Source organism: Rhinopithecus bieti, unplaced genomic scaffold (genome assembly GCF_001698545.2).
Source record: "Rhinopithecus bieti isolate Rb0 unplaced genomic scaffold, ASM169854v2 scaffold_77291, whole genome shotgun sequence".
Lineage (NCBI taxonomy): Eukaryota > Metazoa > Chordata > Mammalia > Primates > Cercopithecidae > Rhinopithecus > Rhinopithecus bieti.
The window spans coordinates 1,095,296-1,119,197 of NW_016829743.1; the positions used below are offsets into that span (position 1 = coordinate 1,095,296).

The 23,902-nt window shown below is 48.0% G+C and overlaps 2 protein-coding genes across 10 annotated transcripts in view; both read right to left on the reverse strand.

Moving 5' to 3' along the window:
- Positions 1–69: 69 nt before the first annotated feature.
- Positions 70–10,865, reverse strand: SLAMF8 (SLAM family member 8). Of its 4 annotated transcripts, none has more exons than XM_017864847.1 (6): positions 10,577–10,865; positions 7,310–7,636; positions 4,357–4,662; positions 4,169–4,276; positions 763–888; positions 70–477 (listed from the first exon to the last, which is right to left on the reverse strand). In XM_017864847.1, the coding sequence occupies exons 1-6, from the start codon at positions 10,614–10,616 to the stop codon at positions 251–253; spliced, it is 1,134 nt and encodes a 377-aa protein (XP_017720336.1). In that variant the 5' UTR covers positions 10,617–10,865; the 3' UTR covers positions 70–250. The 4 variants fall into 4 exon arrangements, with proteins under 4 accessions (XP_017720336.1, XP_017720337.1, XP_017720339.1 ...); XM_017864848.1 differs by having other exon boundaries at positions 7,310–7,507; positions 10,577–10,811; XM_017864850.1 differs by having other exon boundaries at positions 70–2,368.
- A 10,575-nt stretch (positions 10,866–21,440) lies between these two features.
- Positions 21,441–23,902, reverse strand: part of LOC108524023 (Fc receptor-like protein 6) — a 16,570-nt gene continuing 14,108 nt past the window's right edge. For 3 of the 6 annotated variants that reach the window (XM_017864812.1, XM_017864810.1, XM_017864809.1), the window contains 3 exons: positions 23,616–23,687; positions 22,451–22,482; positions 21,441–22,374 (listed from right to left, as the gene is read on the reverse strand). In XM_017864812.1, the coding sequence (XP_017720301.1) occupies positions 22,252–22,374; positions 22,451–22,482; positions 23,616–23,687 (227 nt within the window). In that variant the 3' untranslated portion in view covers positions 21,441–22,251. Of the gene's footprint in view, positions 22,375–22,450; positions 22,483–23,615; positions 23,688–23,902 lie in introns of those variants that run through there. The other 3 variants (XM_017864811.1, XM_017864813.1, XR_001883950.1) reach the window with 3 other exon arrangements.

A 23,902-nucleotide genomic window follows, 5' to 3' on the forward strand; every position in this document is an offset into this window, starting at 1 on the left:
CCCAACACATTGTTCTGTAGCCCTTTACTCTGCCTTATCTTTCTTAACAGAAACTAACAACATCTGATGTATGCTTACTTGTTTATTTATATTATCCAGAACATAAACTCTCAAAGGCAAGGGTTTTGCTTCACTACTGATTTCCAAATACCAAGAAATGTACCCAGCACATGCAGCACCCTCAATCAATATTTGTTGTGGTGTGACTTTTTAAGCATCAGTCTCAACGCTTATTAGCACAAAATTGGTCTCACGGAAGCACTTCGTGTTTTTTTGGCAGAGAGTTCATTAGTCCACTAGTTGACAAGTGAGTCATTGAGGATGGGAACTTTATTTGAGCAGTGTGGATCTGCTCAGCAAGGCCCTGGTGCACCACACTACAAACCACTGTGGAAATGAGGTTGCTAAGAGTCACCTTATGGAGGGAGAGCTGCGGGTCCCATCTCATCCAGAGCTGCTTTGATCTGAGGTGGGGCCCTGGAGATGAACAGAAGAAAGGTGGGGAGTGCTGTATTTTTCCCCAGAAACCCACCAGGGCTCCTTGTCAGATCCTGGGCTTTCCTTTTCACTCATTTTCAGGGGCTGAGGCCAGTTTTGCATGATTCAGTGACCAGGCATATGGCATGACTGTAGGTGGCAGGTGGGGACAGCACAAGCTGACAGGTTGAGTGGCCATGGACCCTGTTCAGGTAATCTTGGGGGAAGGTGATAGGAGAGAAGTGCATGTGGGAAAGGGATGAGATTTTGATAAAGCCAGGTTACCAGCAGGGAACCTCTGAGCAGGCCAGGCAGGGAGGATCTGGGAACAATCGAGTGGAGGAGTGGTGATGTGGATCCGGAGGCCAGCTGTGCTGATCCTTTGTCCAAGGTGAAGTGATTGCCTGGGAACTGGGGAGAAGAGGGAAGATCCTTGGACAGGACTGACATCCTAGGTGGGGAGAGTGAAGTCACCCTGGGAAAACAGTACTTCAAACCCACCCCTGTTTCGTCAATACCTCCTTCCTCTCTGTTATCAAGACTTGAGTGAGGCTCCAAAAAAAATCCAGTTACACCTGGGTGAGAGAAACTGTGAACCTTAACGGCTAATAATCCCCAAGGGTAAGTTTAGCTCATTAAGTGTTTTTCCAGTAGCAATCAATACTCCAGAGCTTTTCTAGACAGAATCACTCAGGGGCAGAATGTATTTTCCTAAGATGGCCACAATAAAAAGTTCGATGGAGTCAGAGTGACCTCTGCAGTCCTCCTGTTGGGTGGTGGGGTCTTTGTCCCCTCCCCTTGAACTAAGGTAGGTCTGCATTTGCATTGAAAGTGAATGTGGCAGATTCTAGAGTGCCTCATACCCCTTCTGTCCATAATGTTCCTTCTGCATAGCGTTTTATAGCTCTTCACTCTCTCAGTTTCAGGCAAGAAGACTCATCCTGAGCTGAGCTGCTTTTCTTGAAGTTGTGCAAGAACGTCCTGTTGGCTGGGGCAAATTCAATATTTTTTTCCTGGTCACTGTGCTGGAGTGTGAGGAAAGACTCTCCACCCTCACTCCCAGATCCTGCAGGAGGCGTGAGAGTGGAAGGAGATGGTGAGGATGTCTATTAATATGGTGTTTCCTGTAAAACAGTGCCCATTTCAACTATGGGTTGTCAACCAGCCTTGGTGTCTACAACTGCAATTTACCTCTGAGGGGCCATGAACTCTGATTACCTGAAAGTCCTTAGGCCAGAAAGAGAAACACCTGTCCCCCACCTCTCACTTTCACCTGTTTCTAGACCTTTTCTTATAGCAATGCTTTGGCCATCAGGAAGCATCAGAATCTCAAACTGCAGGGTCTGGGGCTGAAGCTGATGCTGGCATGGGTGACTCAGAGTTCCTCTATCAGTTCAAATATCTAATATATTTTCGAGCCTAAGACTCAGGCTGGAGGCAATTCTTTGGTGCCAGTTGGTTAATACTTTATGAATAGTGGTGGGGGAGGGAATGCCTTGAACTATTAATGTCCCCATGGATCTGGATCCTGGAGAACTTCCAGTGTCCTGGAGGGAATGTTCTGCTTGGCTCATCTTGCCCAGAGAAGAGCCAGGATATGGGAAGATGGGAGAGAGAAGGGGGAATGCGAAACGTGCTGGTGCTTTCTGTCCTCGTGGTGTGATGGCTGCCCAGGCTGCTCCTTCCAAGCAGGACAGGATTCCCATGGGAGGTATGAGGACCATGGTGATTTCCAGGCACCAGTTATGTCCCTGAGCATCGCGTGCCTGTGCAGTGGGGTTACTGATGGTCCAGGCATCAGTTCATATTGTCCTTTATGGCAGATCCTGCACAAGGGGGTTCTCTGTCTCTGGACCCACCCTGTCAGCATGGACATCCTTTTTCTTTTTCCCTGGTAAGGACATCAGAAAGAAAGTTACCCCTCCAATGTTTGGAGTCTTGGCATCCTTGGCCTGCCCGCAGGCCTCTGAATCCTCAGTGTGTTAGCCCAAGGTCACCTTAGGGAAAGGAACATTTCTCCTGGTCTTCCAACACCCTGGAAAGGGAGGCTCTTCAAGAATAGGAAATTCTTCCTAATGTCTAACCTTGGCCTACAACTATGCCGTACGTTTAATTGCAGAAGGTATGGAAAGTTAGGCCTGTGGTGGACCCAGTTAAATAACTGGACAGAAGCCATGAGGCAGAGCCAGCACCAGCTTCTGGACTGCCTGCGTGGAGCTTTCTACTATCCTAGGTGGTTGGGTCCCTTCTCAGCGGCCAAAGATGCTATTTTACGAGCCTTGAGGACATGACACTAGGTGAAAAAAACCTGGCCAAAGGGCCACATAGTGTATAGTTCTATTTATATGAAATGTCCAGGAAAGACAAAAGCATAGAGGCAGAAAGTATATTAGTGCTGTGGGAGGAATGGGGGAATTGGGAGGTGATGGCTAAGGGGTTACGGGGTTTTGGGGGAGGTAATGGAACTGTTTTAAAATTGGTTGTGGAGATGGATGCACAACTCTGCGAATACACTAAAAGGCATTGAATTGTATACTTTAAATAGGTGACTTGTATGCTATGTGAATTATATCTCAATAAAGCTATTTTTTTCCCTGCTCATTCCTGGCTTCCATTTTCTTATCACAAATCCTGGGGACTCTTGGGGCAGGGGCCAGGGCCACACCCTCCCACAGCAGATGGGGCTTTCAGATGGAGTGCAGCCTCAGCTGATCCCTCTTGCCCTCCTCCCTGCTGGAGAGAATGAACAGGAATCAGCACTGCCTGTCCCCGTGCTTACAGGCTGGACCCAGACCCTGCCTTCTAGGACATACCCATCATAATGAGGCCTCAGTGCCTCCTCCTTGCTGACCCCCTTTCTCCACCTTGGGATAAGCCAGCTCCGACAGCCTGGGATGGAAATGACCATGGAGCCCTGGTCAGTCGGGTAGTTCTTTCAGGGGCAGGGCATCCTGGGGCAGAGGAAGGGACTGAGCTGGATGTAGAGCTTAGAACCTGGTCTGATCTCGGAGTTTCCTCTTCCTTCCTCTTCTCAAGAAGGCAGCCCTATCAGCCACTGGCCAGGGAGTAGCTTCTCTTAAGGAGACATTTTGTAGAAATCTCAGGCAAGAAGGGGTTGGGAGTTGTCTAGACTCCCACTCAACAATGTTTGTCGATGCCAGCTATGTTTCAGGAACCCTTGTGTTTTAGGAACCACTGACATGCCCAGTGGTGACCCAGCATCCTCCTTTTAAGGGCTCAGAATTCAGTGGGGAAGTAAATGTAAATAGTTCTCTGATTGGGGTAAGCAATGGAGATTAAAGAAAAGACATTAATCAGCCTGAGTGTGGGGGAGGTCAGGGAAGGCTTTCTGGAGCAAGCACACCTTGAAGACTGAGTATGAGTTAGCCACATGAAGGGGGGAGGCTGGGTGGGAAATCATGGAAAGTGTGTTCCAGGCAGAGGGAATATTATGTACAAAGGTCTGCAGATGGATGTGAGGGAACAGTTCATTTGGAGAACTGCAAAAGAAACTTCAAGTAGTTGAGTCTGGTTGGAAACCAAGATATGAGCTAGAGAAGGCCAAGAGATGAGGTGGGAGAGGTAAGAAGGGGCAGACCATCTGAAGCCTAAATAGGCGGAGGTCCAAGACCCCCTTCCCGCCAGGAACTCCACCTCCTCCACCTACCTCCTGTACCTGCAGGATTCCTACCTGAGCAGGGGCCCCAGTGCCAGGCAGAGAATAGAGTAACCAGCATCAGGAGCAGCGAGACAGGCACTGCCACCAGCAGCACATCTTTGTAGGAGGCCTTCCCTGGTGCTGAACATGGAGGGGTGGGGTCAGAGGTGGACTTGATGCTTCATAAGCCCTCAACCATTGACTGCTGACCCTTGCCGTACCTGCTTCATGAAGGCAGCTGTCCCAGGGCGTGACTGTGGCCAAGTCCCAGCTGACAGGGTTGGAGACAATGCAGGAATAGGCCACACCTCTGTCTCCTGGTCCCAGGGATATGCTCAGCACCTGTCCGTCTGTGAAGAGGCTGTGTGATTCCATACCAAAGTCCATGGTTGTCTCCCGTCGCCAGCTATAGGTTATTTCACTGATGTTGGGGGCCCAACAGGACAAGAAAACCTGGCAGGTTTTGGGGGGCTGAGCATCCCCTCCTACAGCAATGAACACTTGTACCACGGGCCTGGGCACTGCATCTGGGAAAGAAAAGTACAACAGGTATGGGTCCCAGGGATGCTGGGCAGGGCCCATATCTCTGGCTCTGGGTTGCACCCAGGGTTAGATGCCACCTCTGACTAGGCCTCTCTTGTTCCAAAATCTTGTCTGGCTTTCCACTGCCCACAGGACAGAAGCTGAATTCCTTAGCTTGATATTCAAAACCTTTCGGGAAATGATTCATGCCCATCTCTCCAGCTGTACCTCCTGCTGCTTCTCCCTGCTCATCCTAATTAATTTGCAGTTTTCCCAAATATGTCATGCTCTTAAATATCTTTCATGCTTTCACATGGTTCATCTGTGCACATAGATGCCTTTCCCTTCTTGTCCTCCCAGAAAACTCCTACCCATCCTTCAAGGCCCGGTTTGAACACATTGCTTAATGCCTTGACTGTGAAGCCTTCCCAGGCATGGCTCTGAGCTCTCCAAGCACTCTATCTCTTTCTGTAGTATTTATCTCACAATATGTCAGTCAGTCAATAAGAGATGACAAGCATTTATTAAGTCAGGCAAGAAAACAAACACATTCCTAGCCTTCTGGAGCTTACAGTTTGGTGAGAAAGACAAATACTGACAAATGATTATGAATAATTAATAAAATAATTATGAGGGTGCAAAATACTGTGGAGGGGCCTAGAGGTGAGGTCTCTGTCTTATTAGCTCAGTAACCTTAACTGTCTAGTGCTGGCAAATAGTGGGTGCTCGATACCTGGTCACTGAACAAACCGATATCCTGGTGTCCTAGGCCACGGATCCCCCTTCCTATACAGGTTGATGAGTAAATCCTGAGTCTCAGTGGAAATGAGGCCAGTGGGAGAGCATTCTGGTAACAACGGGAGAGCTCAGTCTCTGACAGCATTCCAAAGTCAAGCAGAGAAAAACCTCGTTAATGCCAGTTCAGTCTGGTGGGATTTGTGATATGAAAGAGAAATGATTTGCTGGGCACACTAATAGTATAAACAAAGATTACAGGGGGGATATTTACATCACTTAAGAGGACAAGCTGCTTCCAAACACGATCAAGCACAGTAGAAACACCCATTGACATTTCTAGTAACTGATCTGCTAATTCAAATCATTCTTATCTATTGTCAAAGCAGAGCTCCTAAGGATGGCTGCTTGGCAGCTTCGTGCAATTAGTTCTAATCACGCTATGTATTTGGAAGCAATAAAACAGCAATTTCCTTAAAATCTGTAATTCAGATGCTGAGAACAAGGCATTTTAGAGCTTAGTGGTGTGGGTGCTGCATGTATTATTACATTCAATGTCCTCATTTCACATGTGCAGCAGCTGAGACTTAGACCGGAGGAGGGGCTCCAGGGGCTGACTGTATGGTAGGGTAGGTTATTCACTGCACAAGGACATTGGGCTAAGGGGGTCACAGGGTAACAGGTGGTAGGGGGTGGGGGTGCTGAAATACAGCCAGTACTCTGCTTGCCAAGATGAGGCTCAGGGCTGTGTGCATCCAGAAAGACACCTGCAACTGCATTGGCACCCTGCATGGCTTGCCCAAGGACAGCCAGTTAGCTGGCCCGGGGTAATTCAAGGCACCTCCCCAATTTGCTTACAGCCTTTATCTCCCTCATGACTACCCTCTTCCAAGCTGCTACCTCTGCTTTCCATTCTTAAAGCTGGACTCCCCCCTCTTCCACTCTATCTAAATTTCTAAGGTTTTACTGAAACAGTGATTTAGGGTCACCTATGCCTCTTTTCTAACCCATTAGGTAGATAAATGAGAGCTGAAAGCCCCTTTTTCTTGACCAGAAGACAAATGATGAAGGTGGTGGAGGTGGCTGTGGTGGAGGTGGAGTTGTTTGGAAACAAGGTCCACCCAGCCCCCAGTCCATGCAGCCAACTGAGGTGCTGAATGTAGCTGTGCGAAGGGCTCTGCAGACCCATGTGAAGCAGAAGTTGCACCCAGCTGGGCCTGCCAACCCACAGAATTATGAGAAGTAAACATCGTCGTTGTTTTCAGTCAGTAAGTTTTGGGATGGTTTGTTTTGCAATGATGAATGACTGAGAGAACCCATGAATCATATATAGTTAAAATCTTTCTAAGAAGCCCTTGTAAGAAATGTGTAAATTCTATACTTTTAGTCATAGTTTCATTATAATTTGATTTTTAAATAAATCCATTATGTCATAGTTTAGTATGTAACATCATTTTTTTTCCCTTTATAGTGGTACATAGACTAGTGGCACATCTTATAGTCTATGACGATCCTTTAGAACTGAGGAAGCACAGGCCAGGCTCTGTCTTGGATGTCACTGCAAATCCCACTGCATTTCACCCTGTGGGTACTCTACATGGTAGTATTACAATGCCCATTTACAAAGGAGAAAGGTGAAGGCCAGGGAGGCTAAGCATTGTGTCTAAGGCCACTGAGCTAAGAAAAGACTGAGCTAGAGTTCAGGCAAGCACTGTGAAACGGCAAAGCCTGGCTGCTGCAGCCAGGAGGAATTTTCTTAGACGTGACTACCAGGGAGCAGCTGTTCCCTGAGTCAGCAACATGGTCAGAGACCAGAGCTTTCTGGAACCCAGCTCTCCCTGGCTGCTATGACTCAGGATGCTTGTCTGGTGCTTTGTGGGAGAAGAGGGTCAGGCAGCCAGTGTTAGACACACTCACCGTACACTTTTAGCTGGAGGGTCTGGGTCCAGGTCTTGCCCCTTGTGTCCACCATCAACACAGAGAAGTTGCCGCTGTCTCCAGACTCCAGTGGCCCGAGCTCCAGGCTGAGGTTGCTGTGTAGCTGGGCTCGGCCCAGGAAGCGGGAGTGGTACAGAGTCTCCAGGGAGCCTCGGAAAAATGTGGCCAGGAGCTCCTCTGAAGGCCAGAGAGATCGCCAGATAGCCTCACGGACTTGGAAGCCGGGAGGGCGTGCTGCCACCAGCAGCACCGAGCCCCCAACTTTGCTCAGCACTTGGGCACCGGTAACTATAATGGGAAGTAGGGCTGAAAGAACAGAGCCCCTGGTCACTCTGCCTGCCCCACGCTCCTCATCCTTCTTTTGCATGCATCTGAGGTGCTATGGGGTGAACTGGGGCCCCTCCACTGACACTCCCTCCACTCAAGTTGAGGGTACACTGTGCCAGGTACCGGGGATAAAACATATGGAAGATAACCCCAGTGTCTGCATTCATGGAACTTACAGAGGAAGCCAGACATTCAAGAAAGCAATTAAAATGAATTCTGTTAAATACCATGAAGGGAAAAATGGGATGCCCTGGGAGAACACAGGTAGGGTGACAGGGGACCTCACCCAGCCTTGATGGGCTCAGAAAACAAATTGTTAAGCTGAGCCTTGAAGAGGAATGGGAATCAGCCAGGCCAAGCGGAGGGCGGCTTGGAGCAGGATAGGGAAGTGTCACCGGCAGAGGGCATAGTACTGACAAAGGCCTGGAGGGGGAGAGTTGGTGCCACGGGGAACTGAGAGTAGTTTTCTGTGTGAGGAGTAGGAAATTACACTGCAGTGTCAGTGGGAGTCAGATCATGTAGGGCCCTGAAAGCAATACTGGAGTTTGAGCTTTATCTGTAGAGCAATGGGGGGTCTCAGGTGGGTTTTAAGCAGGAGCGTAACAGGATTAGATGCATGGTTAGAAAGATCACTCCAGCAGAGATGTGGAGAATGCACTGGAGGTGGGCAGGACTGAGGCTGTTCACGTTAGTCCAACGGAGAAGTGATGGCAACTTGAATTGAGGAAGGGAGCAACTGGGATGGAAAGAAGTGGGAGGAATTGAGAAACATGAAGATGGTGTAATCAGTAGGATTTGGTAATAGATTAGCTCTGGGGAGTGAAGGAGAAAAAGGAGTCAAGGATGGCTCCCAGGTCCTTGGGATCCACTGGATATTATTCTCTGTGATCCAGAACAGGAGGAGAAACAGACAGGGGGCAAGACTGCAAGATGCTGCTTTTGGGGACTGTATTTGAGTCAGGGGTGTATAGGAGACACTTCTGCTTGAAATGCCCCTCTGACTCCTTTGCTGACTAATTTCTGCCCACTCTTGTAGCATCACTGCCTCCTCTGACCTCCCCTATCCCTCATAGGTAATATAACCAAGAGAGATTACATATTCTCTCTTGTGTTCTCACAGTGGCCTGGGGTCACCATGCTGACTACCCTTATCCCTCTATTATTATTGCCTGTTTGTGAGTCACCGTCTCCCACTAGACTGTGAGCTCTTTCTCCCCATCATTGTGCTTCCAGTGCCCACCACTGTTTAGGAACAGAGTGTGGGAGAAGCCTAGTAAATGGTATTGAATAAATCACCTACCCTGCTGAGGACTGACCCCATGCCTGTCACTGGCACAGGGTGTAGGGAAGAAGAGGTGATGAAGGTTTGGTCAATGAGCTGTGTTCTGGATGGTTGCTCAGTCGGCCATGATAATTCCAGTCCCTCCTCCGCCTCACTGTCCTCCAGGCCCAACAACCTCCTCTCACACTGAAGAAAGCTTCAGTGTCAACGCAGAGTAGGAATGTAACACACAAAGAGCATTGCACTGGATGTCAACCAAGACCTAGCTTCTACCCGCTCCTGGTGCTGCCACGATCAGCTGTGTGGCCTTCTGCACATCACCCCCCACCCCTCAGGCTTCAGTACCACTGAAAAATAAGGGGTCTTTACCAGGTCAGTCACACAGATCTTTTATCATTAAGGGCCATTTGAAAAATTATTTTTGGGCTGGGTGTGGTGGCTCATGCCTGTAATTCCAGCACTTTGGGAGGCTGAGGAGGGCGGATCATTTGAGGTCAGGAGTTTGAGACCAGCCTGGTCAACATGATAAAACCCCATCTCTACTAAAAACACAAAAATTAGCCAGGTGTGGTGTCAGGGACCTGTAATCCCAGCTACTTGGGAGGCTGAGACAGGAGAAACACTTGAACCCAGGAGGCAGAGGTTACAGTGAGCCAAGATGCACCACTGCACTCCAACCTGGGCGACAGAGCAAGACTCAGTCTCAAAAAAAAAAAAAAAAAAAGGCAAATTATTTTTGTCTCACATGTCCGATGATTTGAAAGATTTTGTGAGCCAAACAGACTGAGGCCTTTTTTGAGGTTAAGGTGTGATTTCCTGCACACGTTTAGAAATGTTGAAGAAATCTGCAGGCTTTGGAGCTCTCAGGGCCAGGAACCCAGGCAGGGAAAAGAGACAAAGCAACCCAAAGTCCCTATAAGCCTCTGATGTAAACAATGGCATCTTAATCTTTGCCGCACCCCATAAACCCTCATCCATGGCCTGGCAGTGCTGACCCATGTCACATTGGCTGCTTGTTGACCAAGGAAGGGAACTCAGGCATCAGATGGATAGAGGGATCGCCCAGTGTGGAGGAGACCCCATGTGTCAGCCATCCCAACATCACACCACCATCAGCCACCCCCACATCCACGTGGGCCGTATTTAGCCTCTCTCATCCCTACTTAGTACTTGCCTCCCCTTAAAAAGGCCTGCAGGGAGGGACCTCAGCTCCCCCACAGGCTGCTGAAAACATGCTCTGCTGATTGTGGGGAACACTGCTCTGTCCTGCCCTCTGCTTCTCTCCTCAAACTCTGTAGAGCTTCTGCGTGCTAACACTGCTGGGTCCTCACCATTCTCACAGCCGACTTCCGCTGGCTCCATTTTTACTGCCCTTGGCCACAAAACAGCTCATGTCCCACAGATAAAAATACCCCTCAAGCTGCCACCTTCTTCCTCCCAGGACCCTGCATTTCTTTGTATCTGTCTAGCTTAAAATGTTGCCCAAGAGCTTGTTCTAGTCTTCCCTACCCACCTACCCACCCTCAGCTTCTGGGTTCTCACTCGGGTTGAGGGAGCCCTGCCCAGATGTCTGGCGAAGGCAGCTGGGGAGGGGCCTTCAGCTCTCCAAGGACCGGCTGTCTGCCTGCCCCACTTACCTTCCCAGAGAAGCAGACTCCACAGGGGCCTCATGGCCATCCTTCTCTGGTGAGGCAGGTAAACTCCTTCAACAACCAAAATCCAGAACCTCCCGGGCTGAGTGGGTGCACGGGAGGAGCTGTGGTCCTTCTGGGAAGTCCCATGTTCAGAAGGAGGAATCTTGACTCAGAATAGGATGCCCCAAAAGTGAAAACATCCAGAATAAAGTGGAAGTTGGCCCTGGGCCTCGCTAGGCTTTCAGGAGCAGATTCTTGTAAGTCAGCCTCTTTCACATGCACATGGTTGGCTAACACATGGCGACAACAGCCCCCACACAAGCCACATCCTCCTTGCTGGATCTCACTGGCCTCCCTGCATCCCAGCCTGCCTTACTGCGATCTGTCCCCCTCAGTCTAGCTAAAAATCCTTCTGTGGCCTCCCGTGGCCCTGAGAATGAGGACTAACTCTCTGCTCTGCATGCAGGCCCTCCTGAGTCAGGCCTTCTTCTCCAGGCTGGTCGCCCACAGGTATTCTTCCCTCCAACCATCCCAAGCCAGAAGGCCTCCTTCTCAGAACTACTGATTTCACACTTCCCTGTGTGGTACTTTCCCCCCTTCCCCCGACTAGGCCTGCTGCTCCTTTTATCCTTGCAAACAGAGCGTGGCTGTGCAGTCAGCGAGGATGTCCTTCCAGGCTTCCTGACCACAGGCAGGTGAGAGGCCCTCTCCTTGTGCCCTGTGCATTCTCACACCTCCCTCTTTACTCTTGATGTGTTGTTGATGACAGTTTTCTGGTCTTCACAGACTGTTTAGCCAGCATGGTCTTTTATTCCTTTCTGTGTTGCCCTCAGTGCTCGGCACATTACAGATGTTTCATGAGTATTTGTTAAGTGAGTGAGTACATTCTAGACATGGCTATGCGTTTGGCTTTATGTAAGCCTTGCAACACTCCTGAGAGGATCACCTTGTTATCCAGTTAGAAATGGGAAAACGTGAAAACCAGAGTGAGGTTAGGCCCCCTGCAGAGGTCACAGAGGTGCAGAGCTGGAACTTAAACCTCAACTTTTGAAGTGTGGTCTATTTTGCCACAGTCACCCCCTCCTCATCCTGTTTCTCTTCTCATTTCAAGTTTCCTGGTTTCTTGTAAGGGAACGTTTTTTAGAGGACGTGTTGCCCCTAAGGAAAATTCCTGCTAGTCTGGAGTGTGGCTCATTGTATCTGGCCCTGCACAGCCTCTCACCTGTCAATCAAACTGGACACTGAGCTTTGGACTCAGCCAGGAACTAGGCATATAGGATGGGGCAGCCAGGAACTAGGCATATAGGATGGGGCATATAGTTCTGAGAAGGAGGCCTTCTGGCTTGGGATGGCTGGAGGGAAGAATAACTGTGGGCGACCAGCCTAGAGAAGAAGGCCTGACTCAGGAGGGCCTGCATGCAGAGCAGAGAGTTAGTCCTCATTCTCAGGGCCACAGGAGGCCACAGAAGGATTTTTAGCTAGACTGAGGGGGACAGATCGCAGTAAGGCAGGCTGGGATGCAGGGAGGCCAGTGAGATCCAGCAAGGAAGATGTGGCTTGTGTGGGGGCTGTTGTCGCCATGTGTTAGCCAACCATGTGCATGTGAAAGAGGCTGACTTACAAGAATCTGCTCCTGAAAGCCTAGCGAGGCCCAGGGCCAACTTCCACTTTATTCTGGATGTTTTCACTTTTGGGGCATCCTGTTCTGAGTCAAGATTCCTCCTTCTGACTGGCATATGGTGGTGAGCAGGAGGATTTTGGGATAAGGCATTTGCCCTCCAGGTACTCACAACCAAAATGTAGAGATAGGTACACCAGGGAAAGTGAAGGCTTATCTGCAGACAGACACCACTTTGTGCAAACAGGTAGTCAGCCCTCAGAAGTGGGTGGGAAAGAGGGCTTCGTGGATCTGGGCAGGGGACGCTTCTCGATAAGGTGAAATTTGAGCTGTGCCTTGAAGATGGGCATGGTTTAGATAGGATGAGGAAAGGAGAGAGCCAGAGGTTGGGGGTGGGCTCTGAGTAGGAGGGGAGAGCACAGCGTGCAGGGATGTGGCCGTGGGAAAATACCAAGTAGGCTCCACAGAGGACAAGTGACAGCAGACAGGAATCCTTCAGGGCTGGGTGGGAAGAATGGAAAAGGAGGTTGGGGGCAGATTGTGGAGGCCTTGAAAACTGGGTTAAGTTATTCTGGAGACAAGTGGCTCTCAACCGTGTTCAGCACTTGGATTCTCAGAGGTGCCATCAGGCTGAGCTAGGGCCCAGAAATCTGTGGTTATAACAAGCACCCCCACTCAGGGTGAGTCTGTGGCTGGTGGACTGGGGGAACGCTCCGGAAGCGCTGCTTGAAGGGAGGGACTGTTGCCTGTTTTAAGTGGGAGTGGGAGGACAGCAGCAGGGCAGGTTGGGAGAGAATAAAGGGGCAGGGGAACCTGAACAGCAGCTATTGTCTGCCCTTTTCTCCTGTGAGAAGGAGAAGGGCCTGCATATGAAAGAAATGTCTGGAGTACCGAGAAAAGGGCAGAACTGGGAAGCTGCCTGGCATGGGGGTGGAGAGGGCAAGGGAGGGAACTCATTTACGACTCCTTTGCCAATTCCATCATTCATTCATCATTGAGCATCTACTTAGGTGCCAGGACCTAGGGACACAGAGATGAAAGCTTAGCCCCTGACCTTAAGGAGTTCACAGAAGATGGGATATATAAGCCAATAATTATAACCAGTGTAGCAAGAGCAATGTCAGATGTACGTCCTGGAGGCTGTGAGAGCCAGAGGACAGATTTGACCCTGCCAGGGCAGGTGGGGGGCTGGGGAGGGCTCTGTGGAGGGGGTGGTATTTGAGGTGAGACTTAAGAATACAATCAGATGAGGGCAGGAGTTCAGAACTCAAACATGAATCAGACTTTTTGAGTTCAAATCTTGGCTGTGAAACCTTGAGCAAAGTAACTTCCCTGTGTTTCAGTATCTTCACCTGTGAAATGGGAATCACTAACAATACCTACCTCTTAGTATTGCCAATGAACACATGTGAAGGTTTAAATTGGGGTCGGGTGCAGTTAGCACTCAAATACTAACTGTTGCTACTAAATGGCCAGGGAGAGGGAAGCAGGGAAACCTGGGTAAATCAGATAAAGGCATGTTTCAGGCTGGGCAGTCCCCTGTTCTGACTCTCTGCTCGCAGACTGGGAGCTCCATGAGGGGAGGGATCTCCTTCATTTCTGCACCCTGTATATTGCCAAGGACAGGCTTTCGATGAGGCAAAGCCCTCTAGGCATCTGTTGGGGATTGGATTGAATGATTCTAAAATGTCAAAGCCTAGGACTGGGAGGGCTGTGGGATGCAGGTATGGGGTCAACGTGGAGCCAGATCCTGAATTCCTTTGGAGAAGGCAGTGGGCAGTTACATTGCCACTAAGCAGAGCTGGTCACCCATAGTTGTCCATCCAAGCAAGGAATGAATTGCAGTCCTTCCCCCACCTGAAGCCCTTTTCCTTGAGGGGAGTTTTGGGGAAGCTGAGAAAGGGGGTAGGAGGAGGTGGAGTGAAGACTGAAAATATTCCACCTCCCCAAAGGGAAAACTCACTGCCCATGTGACCACTGGAGAAAGATGAACTAAGAAGGTGGTGATTCTTTCCAGAAGCAGGGAAGGGTTAAGCCTGTGGCAGGCAGGTTCTCTCTACTTGCTAATCACTGGTTCACACCATATTAATTACCCAGCCACAGAGGGGAGTGCACAGGAGTAAATTAGCTGGTGAGTTCAAAGGGGCCACTCCCCACATTCCTTAATTAAGAGAGCAGCTGGCAGCCAGTGCTGCGACTCCATTCCCTGGGGCCTTTCTCAGCTGCATCTGCTGCGTTGGTCGCCGAGGCAGGCATAGTAGCTCCATCTGCCATGTGGAACAGCCTGCACCCACCATTAGCCCACCTTCACTTCGGGCTGGGAGTGAGGGAGCAGGTGTTGACCAAGGTCACATAAGCTGCCTGAACTTGACCATTAACCCTGAACCACTTGATGTGGAGTTCCAGGGCGGGGTGGAATTTGGGTGAAGCTTTGTGCCTGCAGGCAGAATGGGGCCACACTTCTCCCAGGAGGAAAGATGGAGAAGGGAAAGAAAGGTGGGGTGCCTGAGGAGCTGAGAGAGAAGGGGAGCCAGGTAGGAAAGGAGGCAGAGGCAAAGCAGCTGGAAGGAGCGGGCATTTAGCAGGCTTTTTGGGAGCCAAAGGTGGAAGCCAAAGAGGAAGGGTGTTACTAGGGAGTGGGGAGGCCTCTGGGCACTGCTTTGAGGGGGTGGTGTGGGATGGGGACTGAAAGGGGAAGGTAGGATCCCACCTAAGCCCTGTCTTTGTGTCTGCTTTCATTTAATCTGTCAGCAGGTACCATGCTATGAGCAGCCACAGACCAAGAGGCTGCCTGGGGCAACGGAGCCCGTGTGCACCCCTCCCTGGCTAGCCAGCTTAGGCAGCAGTGCCATGACATGGCAGGAAGTCTGGTCTAGAGGGAGAAGACCCTGGAAGGAGCCTGTCTCTGTCACTCCTTAGAAACGCCCACTGTTGCTGAGCCTCTGGAGATGGGAAATGGATGCGAAATGGCCTTACTTCTCATGAGATGGCACTGGCACCGCTTTGAGCCTAAGTGCCTCCTTAACTTTTGTGCCTGAGGTGCCTCTCTTGTCTCACCCTGATCCTGGCCCTGCTGGGGAGAAGTAGAGGGAGTGGAGTCTTAGATGAACTAGAGGCATGGTGCACACAGCTGGAGAGGGAGAAAATGAGGAGAGAGGAGAAAGTGAGTGGGATGAAACAGCTTGCAGGAGTCTGGATGGAAGGGATCTTTGGCTTAGGTCTGTCTGATTTTGAGGCAAAGATACACCTTCCCAGAGGTTTGAAGGAAGCCTGCATAAAACAGAAACAAAACCACACTGCGCTCTCTTGAGGTAGAGAGGGGGAAACGGGAAGCTCATGCAGGCATTCACTCACTCATCGAACACCTGGTTCCCATCTTGTGCACACTAATGCATCCAACCAACACTAAAGAGCATCGAGCATGTGTAAGCCTCATGGGGTCAAGAACTCAAGCTGATGGTCCCAGTAATCATAATACTCCTGCGAGGATCAGTCACAATAAGAATCTGTGCCCCATGTGGGAAAGAATTCCAGAACAAGTTCAACATGGGTTCTTATTCCAAAGAACCTGAGAGAAGGGCCCCTCTGAGCAAAGGCACAGCAAGTGATGAATGCTGAAGGAGCAGACGTGCTGTCGGCTGCAGGTCCTGCCAACTGTATGTAGCCTCTTCAGCAGTGCAGAGGGAGATGTGAACAGGTGGCAGGACACAAAAGATCCCAGTACTGGAGGGAAAAGCCTGGGTCTTTCTCATCTTGTACACCCTGTCAGTAGTCACTGTTATCACAGTCGATATGAAGATGAAGGACACAGAGCTATTTGGTGGATGCTTATTTAAATAAAGCCTTACTTCTTAGCCAAATCTAAGAGAACAAATCTGGAACTGAAAGAAATCCCAATGTGTTCAATCTTCCAGGTTTAGAGAAGGGCCACGTTTCACTGTTATTGCTTGTATCTAGATTGTGTATTCACATACAAAACAAGCACGGGTGTCTAATCACATCTTACACTGAAGCCGTCCAGTGAGTGGGTCAGATCAGTATAAGCCAGCGCAAGACCTCAAATACCTGAGAGCGCCACCAGAGGGCAGCCACAAGGCTCCCAGGTGGAGGTTTTTTTTCCTGCTCTCTCACTTAAGGAGTAGCTCCAGGTTGCCTCTCCACCCTCAACCCAGCTAGAGTTCTTTTCTCTCTTTTTACCCTGTAGGTAATGTGACCCCACAGAACCCAGGTCCCTAAGAGGAGGCACAGACAAGTCACTCTGGTTGAATAAGTGTTTGCATTTAGCTTTGACTTGAAGCGAGAAGCAATGTTTCACAGGGCAGACCCTTGAGACTGTGAGGAGGCTACTGGCGGGGAGTCCTGTGGCTAGCATGGCCAGTGGAGCTGTGGCAGGCCAGGAGGGCTATGGAAAAGGGGAAGTAGGGAAGCAGCTCTCTGGTCTCCCCAGGGTACCCCTCCTCAGTGTCTGCAGGGTCTGCCTCTAGAGAATGGTGGATGTCCCCATTCTTTCTTGGAGATGGCCCAGCCCACCAGTGTCCTGCAGAGCAGAAGCAGGTTCCTGCTGTGATAACTGAGGACTGGAAATGGGGCTTTGGGACTCCATGGGCTGACATCAGGGAAACCAGTGAATCTGGGCTGAAGGGCAGGGCCTCCTTTGAAATCTCTACTTTATGTTATTTTTTGAGATTTTATTTTCTTCAATTTTCTTAGTAATTGTTCATTTGGAAAAATCCTGGCTCATTCTTTTCTAAACAAAGGGAAAAGGATGTTTTCAGCCATGCAAATAGAGCTGGGTGGAGAGAAGAGGTATTCTAGGCAGAGAGCAAAGTGCCTGAGAGGCCAGGCCAATAGTGTGTGTGTGTGTGTGTGTGTCTGTGTGTCTGTGTGTAGGATAGGACTTCTCACCTATCTGTCTTGAAAGACCTGTTTTTCTTTTTTATTTCCAATTCATTGCAGGCCTATATTTTTGTAGAGACAATAGAATAAAACTACTAGAAAATGAAATTAAGAAGACATACAAAATACAAGCCCTGATTTTATGATTGTATTAAACAAACATAAAATTACTTTGTCAGGTTGCTCTAAAAGCTTCTAAATTCTTGCTTCAATTTTTCTGCTTAACTTGTCATGGACTAGTAAAAATCAATTCACAGACTGGCAGGAGGCTGTGGACCACACATTGAGTATTACTGGTGTGGGGCAGGGAAGGTGGAGAGATAGGAAAACTCAAGAAGGAGGTGGACTATGGGGACATCTGGAAGGGCTGGTTCCTCCCAAGTCTCCATCATCAGTTTTCCTTCATGAGCTGTCTTGTCTATGTTTTTACTTTTTACAAGGGGGCATTATTTTATAGAGGAAGTGGCAAGGCCTTGGCTTCTGCTGGTACATCCTGACTGACCAGTGAGAACCTTGAGCTTCTAGATTACCTGGCTTGTGCTTCTCAGTCCTTCCAGGGGGGTCTCTGATTATTGACAAATGGGAGGGGCCCTGGAGTATTCTGGACATGGACTGGACATCTGTGAGAGAGAGGAAGAGGAGGATGAGGAAGAGAAAGATGAGGATGGGGAGGGGTTGAATGTACTCTGATGAAGTTTATATCTTGTAGGTAGACCAGTGCTTTTTAAACTTTAAACTTTAATGGGTATATACATTGCCTGGAGATGTTATTGAGATGCAGGTTCTGATTCAGCAGGTCGGAGTTGAGTTTGGGCATCTGCATTTCTAACGAGCTCCAAGGTGATGTCAACACAGCTGGTCCAGGGGAGATGCTAGATGCCTGCAGCTTCCACGGTGCCAGGAGATCCCTGATCACACTAACATCTACTTCATCAGCCAGCTGGGTGGAGTCTGATGCAGTCCAACATCTGTAAGCTGAACCTTACTTTCTCTGCTTCCAGAGCAGGGGCCTATGAAGCTGAAGCCAGGGCCTCATAGGAACAAGTACAACCAATCCTTTATTGACCACCCTCAGTCATCAAGGAGTAAGGACTCCTTGAACAAACCAAATCAAACTATCAGGTATTGCAAATTGTTGATATTGATGAACAATATGAAACTAATTGATAGACCTCTATTAACAAAAAACTAGATGCTACAACCGTATACCTTTTTAAACAAGTAAGGGGTAACTGAGTTTTCTGATGTACTCCACACACCAGGGCTTTGGGCAAGCCTCAGTTCTGTCTTTGGTAAACTGGAAGGAATTTGAGCAGGAATGGGGCTGTGTGGAAAGGCAGAGCTCTCAGTGCCTGTGAGGCTCTGGCTGTGGTGTCAGGATTCTATGATATTGTCTGGGCCCGGCGCTTTTCTGGCTGACCTTGGTCTTGCTGAACCTCTGAGAGGCTCCTCAGCCCTGCGGTCACTCATGGGCTCAGCAGCAGCTTGGAAGCTGGAAATGCATTCAGAGCTGCCCTGGGCTTAGCCCTCTGGGGTGTGGAGTGATGCTCTTTCTTTTCTTTTTTTAGGTTGAGGGGTGGGGCATATCCATTATATAAAACCCTTAATTAAAAAAATTTTTGTTGTCGTGTCATTTTTTCCTAAGAAGAGCAAATTATTCATTTAGTATTTCAAACACATGTAAGAAGGAAATGACAGGTTTCTTCCACCCACATGGGGGCTTTCACTGATATGCCCACGGACAGCCCTGGCAGTACCATGGGCTGTTATTGTCATTGGACCACACTGTATTTAGCACTCACTAGAAATAGCATGCAGGCAATAGTATCATCAGCTATAGGTAAATTTAAAAAACAAAGCAAAACATAAAACAGAAACAAAACCAACTCTGTAAACTCCAGGTTCACCTGGACTGTAACTTCTCTTGTGACTTTCACAGGAAAGGACAACAGCAACAACCACCAGATCTCTAGGGTGTTTAAAAAAATCAAATGGTGCTGCACAGCCAGGCCCCGCTCAAAGATGCCAGTGCCGTCTTGAACACGCCACCATACAGTATAACCACCTTCAGTCACTGGAATTGTGTCTTATGTAACCAACTATCATGTGGCATTGCAACCTTACAATGATCATGTGGACACTGAACAGTGGTCAATGTTGTCTTAAAAAAACACCCGCCTCAAAGACCACACAATCCTGAAAATCTCCCCGCAGCATCTCTCAGACAGTAGTCGTCAATATCCCAAGAACTGACCTTTAAGAACAAAATAGAGAGAGATTCGAAATGTTTTCCTATTCCTCTGAGAGAACAATGCTTCAGGGTAAACCTGGTGATATTTCCTGCTGGCATAACCACTCGACAACAGTGCCCCTTTCATTCATTTCTTTTCCCTCTCCACCAATTGGCATTTGGACTGAGAAAAGGGCCAGCAAAGAGAAATAACAGACAGTAAGGCAAAATTACAATGTGAGAAACTGTATTTGGCTTTTTTTTTCTTTTTAAAGTAAGTGCATGCAAATACATCTAGAAGCATTTCTGACTTGCCAAGTGCTCTGAAAGGGCAGCAGATGCTCTTTCTTTTCAGGGTCAAGGTAAGCATATTCAAAGGGACTGAGGACCATCATAGAAGCACACGTGCACACACACGTACCAAGTCACGCGTGAGTCACTTAATGACAGGGATGCATTCTGAGAAATGCGTTGTCAGGAAATTTCATCACTGTACAAACATCATAGTGTGTACTTACACGAAGCCGGATGGTATAGCCTATTGCAGACCTAGGTTATATGGTATAGCCTATTCTTTTCTTTTCTTTTTCATTTTCTTTTTTTGGTATAGCCTATTGCTCCTAGGCTACAAACCTGAATATAGTAGGCAGCTATGATACAACGGTATTTTCGTAGTTAACATATCTAAACGCAGAAAAGGTACAGTAAAAATACAATATTAAAGATGAAAAAAAATATACCTGTATAGGACATTTACTGTGAATGGAGCTTGCAGGGCTGGGGTTGCTCTGGGTGAGTCAGTGAGTGAGTGGTGAGTGAATGTGAAGGCCTAGGACATTACACTACTGCAGGCTTTATCAACACTGTATGCTTAGACTACACTAAATTCATGAAAGTATTTTCTTCAGGTCGGGCGCAGGGGCTCATGGCTGTAATCCTAGTACTTTGGGAGGCTGAGGCGGGTGGATCACTTGAGGTCAGGGGTTCGAGACCAGCCTGGCCAACATGGCGAAACCCTGTATCTACCAAAAATACAAAAATTAGGAGGGTGTGGTGGTGCATGCCTGTAATCCCAGCTACTCGGGAGGCTGTGGCAGGAGAATCACTTGAACCCAGGAGGCGAAGTTTGCAGTGACCTGAGATGGCACCATTGTACTCCAGTCTGGGTGACAGAGTGAGACTGTCTTAAAAAAAAAAAAATTTTTTTTCAATGATAAATGAACCTTAGCTCAGTGTAACATTTTACTTTATACACTTTTAGGTTTTAAAACTTTTGACTTTTGTAATAAACCTTAGCTTAAAGCAAGCACATTGCACAATTATACAAAATATTTTATATAAGCTTTTTTATTTAATTTTTTAATTTAATTTTTAAACTTTTTTTGTTAAAAACTAAGACATAAATAAACATACACATTAGCCTAGGTCTACACAGGGTCCGGATCATCAATATTACTGTCTTCCACCACATCATCTTGTCCCACTGGAAGGTCTTTGGGGACAACAACACACATGGAGCTGTCATCTCCTATGATAACAAGGCCTCCTTCTGGATGCTTCCTGAAGGACCTGCTTGAGGCTGTTTTATAGTTACCTTAAAAAAAAACAAGTAGAAGGAATATACTCCAAAATAACGATAAAAAGTTATAGTAAATACAGGGCCGGGCGCAGTGGCTCACACCTGTAATCCCAGCACTTTGGGAGCCGAGGCGGGTGGATGACTTGAGGTCAGGAGTTCGAGACCAGCCTGGCCAACATGGTGAAACCCCATCTCTACTAATAAATAAAAAAGTTAGCCGGGTGTGGTGGTGCACACCTGTAGTCCCAGCTACTCAGGACGCTGAAGCAAGAGAATTGCTTGAACCCAGGAGGCAGAGATTACAGTGAGCCAAGATCCTATTATTGTACACCAGACTGGGTGACAAAGCAAGACTCCATCTCAAAAAAAAAAAAAGTTATACATGATATAAATGATGAATAGATGGGTGCTGAGGAGTTGATGGGTGCAGCACACCAACATGGCACAAATACACATATGTAACAAACCTGCACGTTATGCACATGTACCCTAGAACTTAAAGTATAATAAAAAAAAAAGTTATAGTAAATATATAAACCAGTAACATAGTTGTTTGTTATCATTATCAAGTATAGTGTACTGTACATAATTGTGTGTGCTATATTTCTATATAACTAGCAGCGCTGTAGCTTGTTTGTACCAGCATCACCACAAACGTGTGAGAAATGCATTGTATTATGATGTTAAGGCAGCTATGATATCACTAGGCAGTAGCAAATTTTCAACTCCATTATAATCTTCTGGGACTGCTGTTGTGTATGCAGTCTATCACTGACTGAAATGCTGTTATGTGGCATGTAACTATTTCATATATATATATTTTTTTTTCTATTTAAATGTTTTTTTTTTTAATTTTTAAACTTTTTTTGTTAAAAACTAAGACATACATAAACACACACATTAACCTAGGTCTACACAGGGTCCGGATCATCAGTATTACTGTCTTCCACCACATCATCTTGTCCCACTGGAAGGTCTTCGGGGACAACAACACACATGGAGCTGTCATCTGCTATGATAACAAGGCCTCCTTCTGGATGCTTCCTGAAGGACGAGATATATATACATATATCGGGGGGAAGTAACATGCTTTCTGTGGCTTCTGTGTCCAGTGTCACTGACTGACCCTAAGTGTGTGTGTTGGTGGGCTATCTCCCCTCCCATTCCATTGGTTGGTCTTCTGCTAAGAGGAGAACCCAGGGTTCAGGTGCTTCTGACCAGGACAAGGGCTCCAGGGCTCCGTGATGCTGGATTTGGGAATTGAAGGAGCCCCAGAAAGAGTCGAGGAGCCCGCTGTCCCCCTGAGGAGCACTGGAGACTGGGGGTGGGCGTGTGTTGATAGGAGAACACCGTCACTAGCAGAGGACTTCCTCACAGTCGCCAAGGGATTCTTGGAGGGTGCTTCTTATATTCACCTCCTTGGATGAAACCTCACTGGGCTGCAGGCATCTCACCTCTGCATAGATGATAGAACTGTCCTGTGGAAGAGTTGGCTTAGGATGAGGAAGCAGATGTAAGACAGAGGGTGAGAAAGGAGCAGGGATCCTAGCTCACCTTTCTCTCTGCGGCGAACTCAGCAGGCCTGGCTGTGGGGAAAGAGTGAGTTCAGGTCAGGTCTCTGTGCTTCACAGCAAGTACATCTCCTTCCCACCCCTCCTGGCCGGTTGTCTTCCTCTAGAGAGCCAGGGAAGCCAGCAGGGGGAAATTCCTTTCACTCCTCCTCAATCTGGAATGGGGAGACCTGGGTTCTAGTTCCAGTTGGACTACACACCAGCTGTGTGACCTCAGGTCCCAGGGGAACTGCCCTTCAGTTAAGAGACTCTTTGATTGTTCATTTCCCCTACTGCCATTTATGGGAAGGAGCAGAAACCCTATGCCAATTCAAACCCATTTTTGCAGCCTAGGAATTGAACTAGCAGAGCAGGTAAGACATTAAAACGACAGCAACAACAAAACTCCCTGTTTTGAACGTCTATTACATGTAGACAATTTTTAAGGCTTGTTTCTAGAACCTAGATTCCATTCCTAACAACTTATAGTAATCCTGCAAAGCAGGCATTGTCTCCCCTTTATAGATTAGGCTCAGAGAGGACACTTGACTTGCCAAGTCCACAGTAAGTAAGTACATAGAGTCAGGTTTCAAACTCAGTTCTGAGACTCAGAAACCCAGACTCTTCCCATGATGCCACATGACCTATTTCTCTGTTAAAGGACCAGCCTTTCCCCCACCTCTGCCACCTGACTCTGATAGCTGTGGCTGGAGCTCATGGTCTTCTTGACTCCATCTTATAGTGAGGGCTGTCCTGCTTAGACTTAGACTCTGGAGCAAAGGAAGATTACATCATTTTTTCTCTCTTTTCTTTGTCCTTCACATTGCTCAGGAAAGGGCAAAAAACTCCCTGCAGTTATCATGGTAACAGTGGTGGAGGAGATGGTGTTGAGAATGGCGAATGTAGTGGTCATGGTGGTGTCTGTGGTGAGCGTGGTAGTGGAGGAGATAGGTGGTGGTGGTCATGGTAGCACTGATGATGGTGTGAAGGTGAAGGTGGTAGTGAAAGAGGAAATGGTGGTGACAATAATGGAGATAAATACGATGGTCTTGGTGATAATGGTGGTGGTCACAGTAATGATAAAAGTAATGACAGTGGTAGTGATACTTTCATTGTAGGTCCAAAACTTCTGTTCGCAAAAGTACCAAGTTTGGTCTGAGATCACTCACCCTCACTCCTCTTTGAGGTTCTATGCACCACAGAGTAGACAACACCTTCATCTTTCTCTTTCTGGTGATGCACTGAAAGAAGGAATGAGGCTTAAATAGGATCTACTTGACTCTCCCACCTCATGCCATAAGTGTCCTGAAGACATGGAGAGAAGCCCATCAGGGGCTCTGTTATGGTGATAAGCGGCAATGGGGGTTGGTCACTAATGTGGGGATAGCCATTATGGCAAGAGGAGTCAGGCCCCCTTAGCACTTTTTTTTTTTTTTTTTTTTTTTTTTTTTTTTTT

Bases quoted from the DNA above. Each gene is read 5' to 3' on its own strand.
- SLAMF8 (XM_017864847.1), bottom strand. From the start codon at position 10,616: ATGGCCATGAGGCCCCTGTGGAGTCTGCTTCTCTGGGAAG. The intron at 7,637-10,576 runs GTAAGTGGGGCA...CTGTTCTTTCAG, and splicing joins GAGTCTGCTTCTCTGGGAAG to CCCTACTTCCCATTATAGTT. The intron at 889-4,168 runs GTAGGAATCCTG...TCTTCTCCCCAG, and splicing joins GCACTGGGGCCCCTGCTCAG to TTCCCAGGCAATCACTTCAC.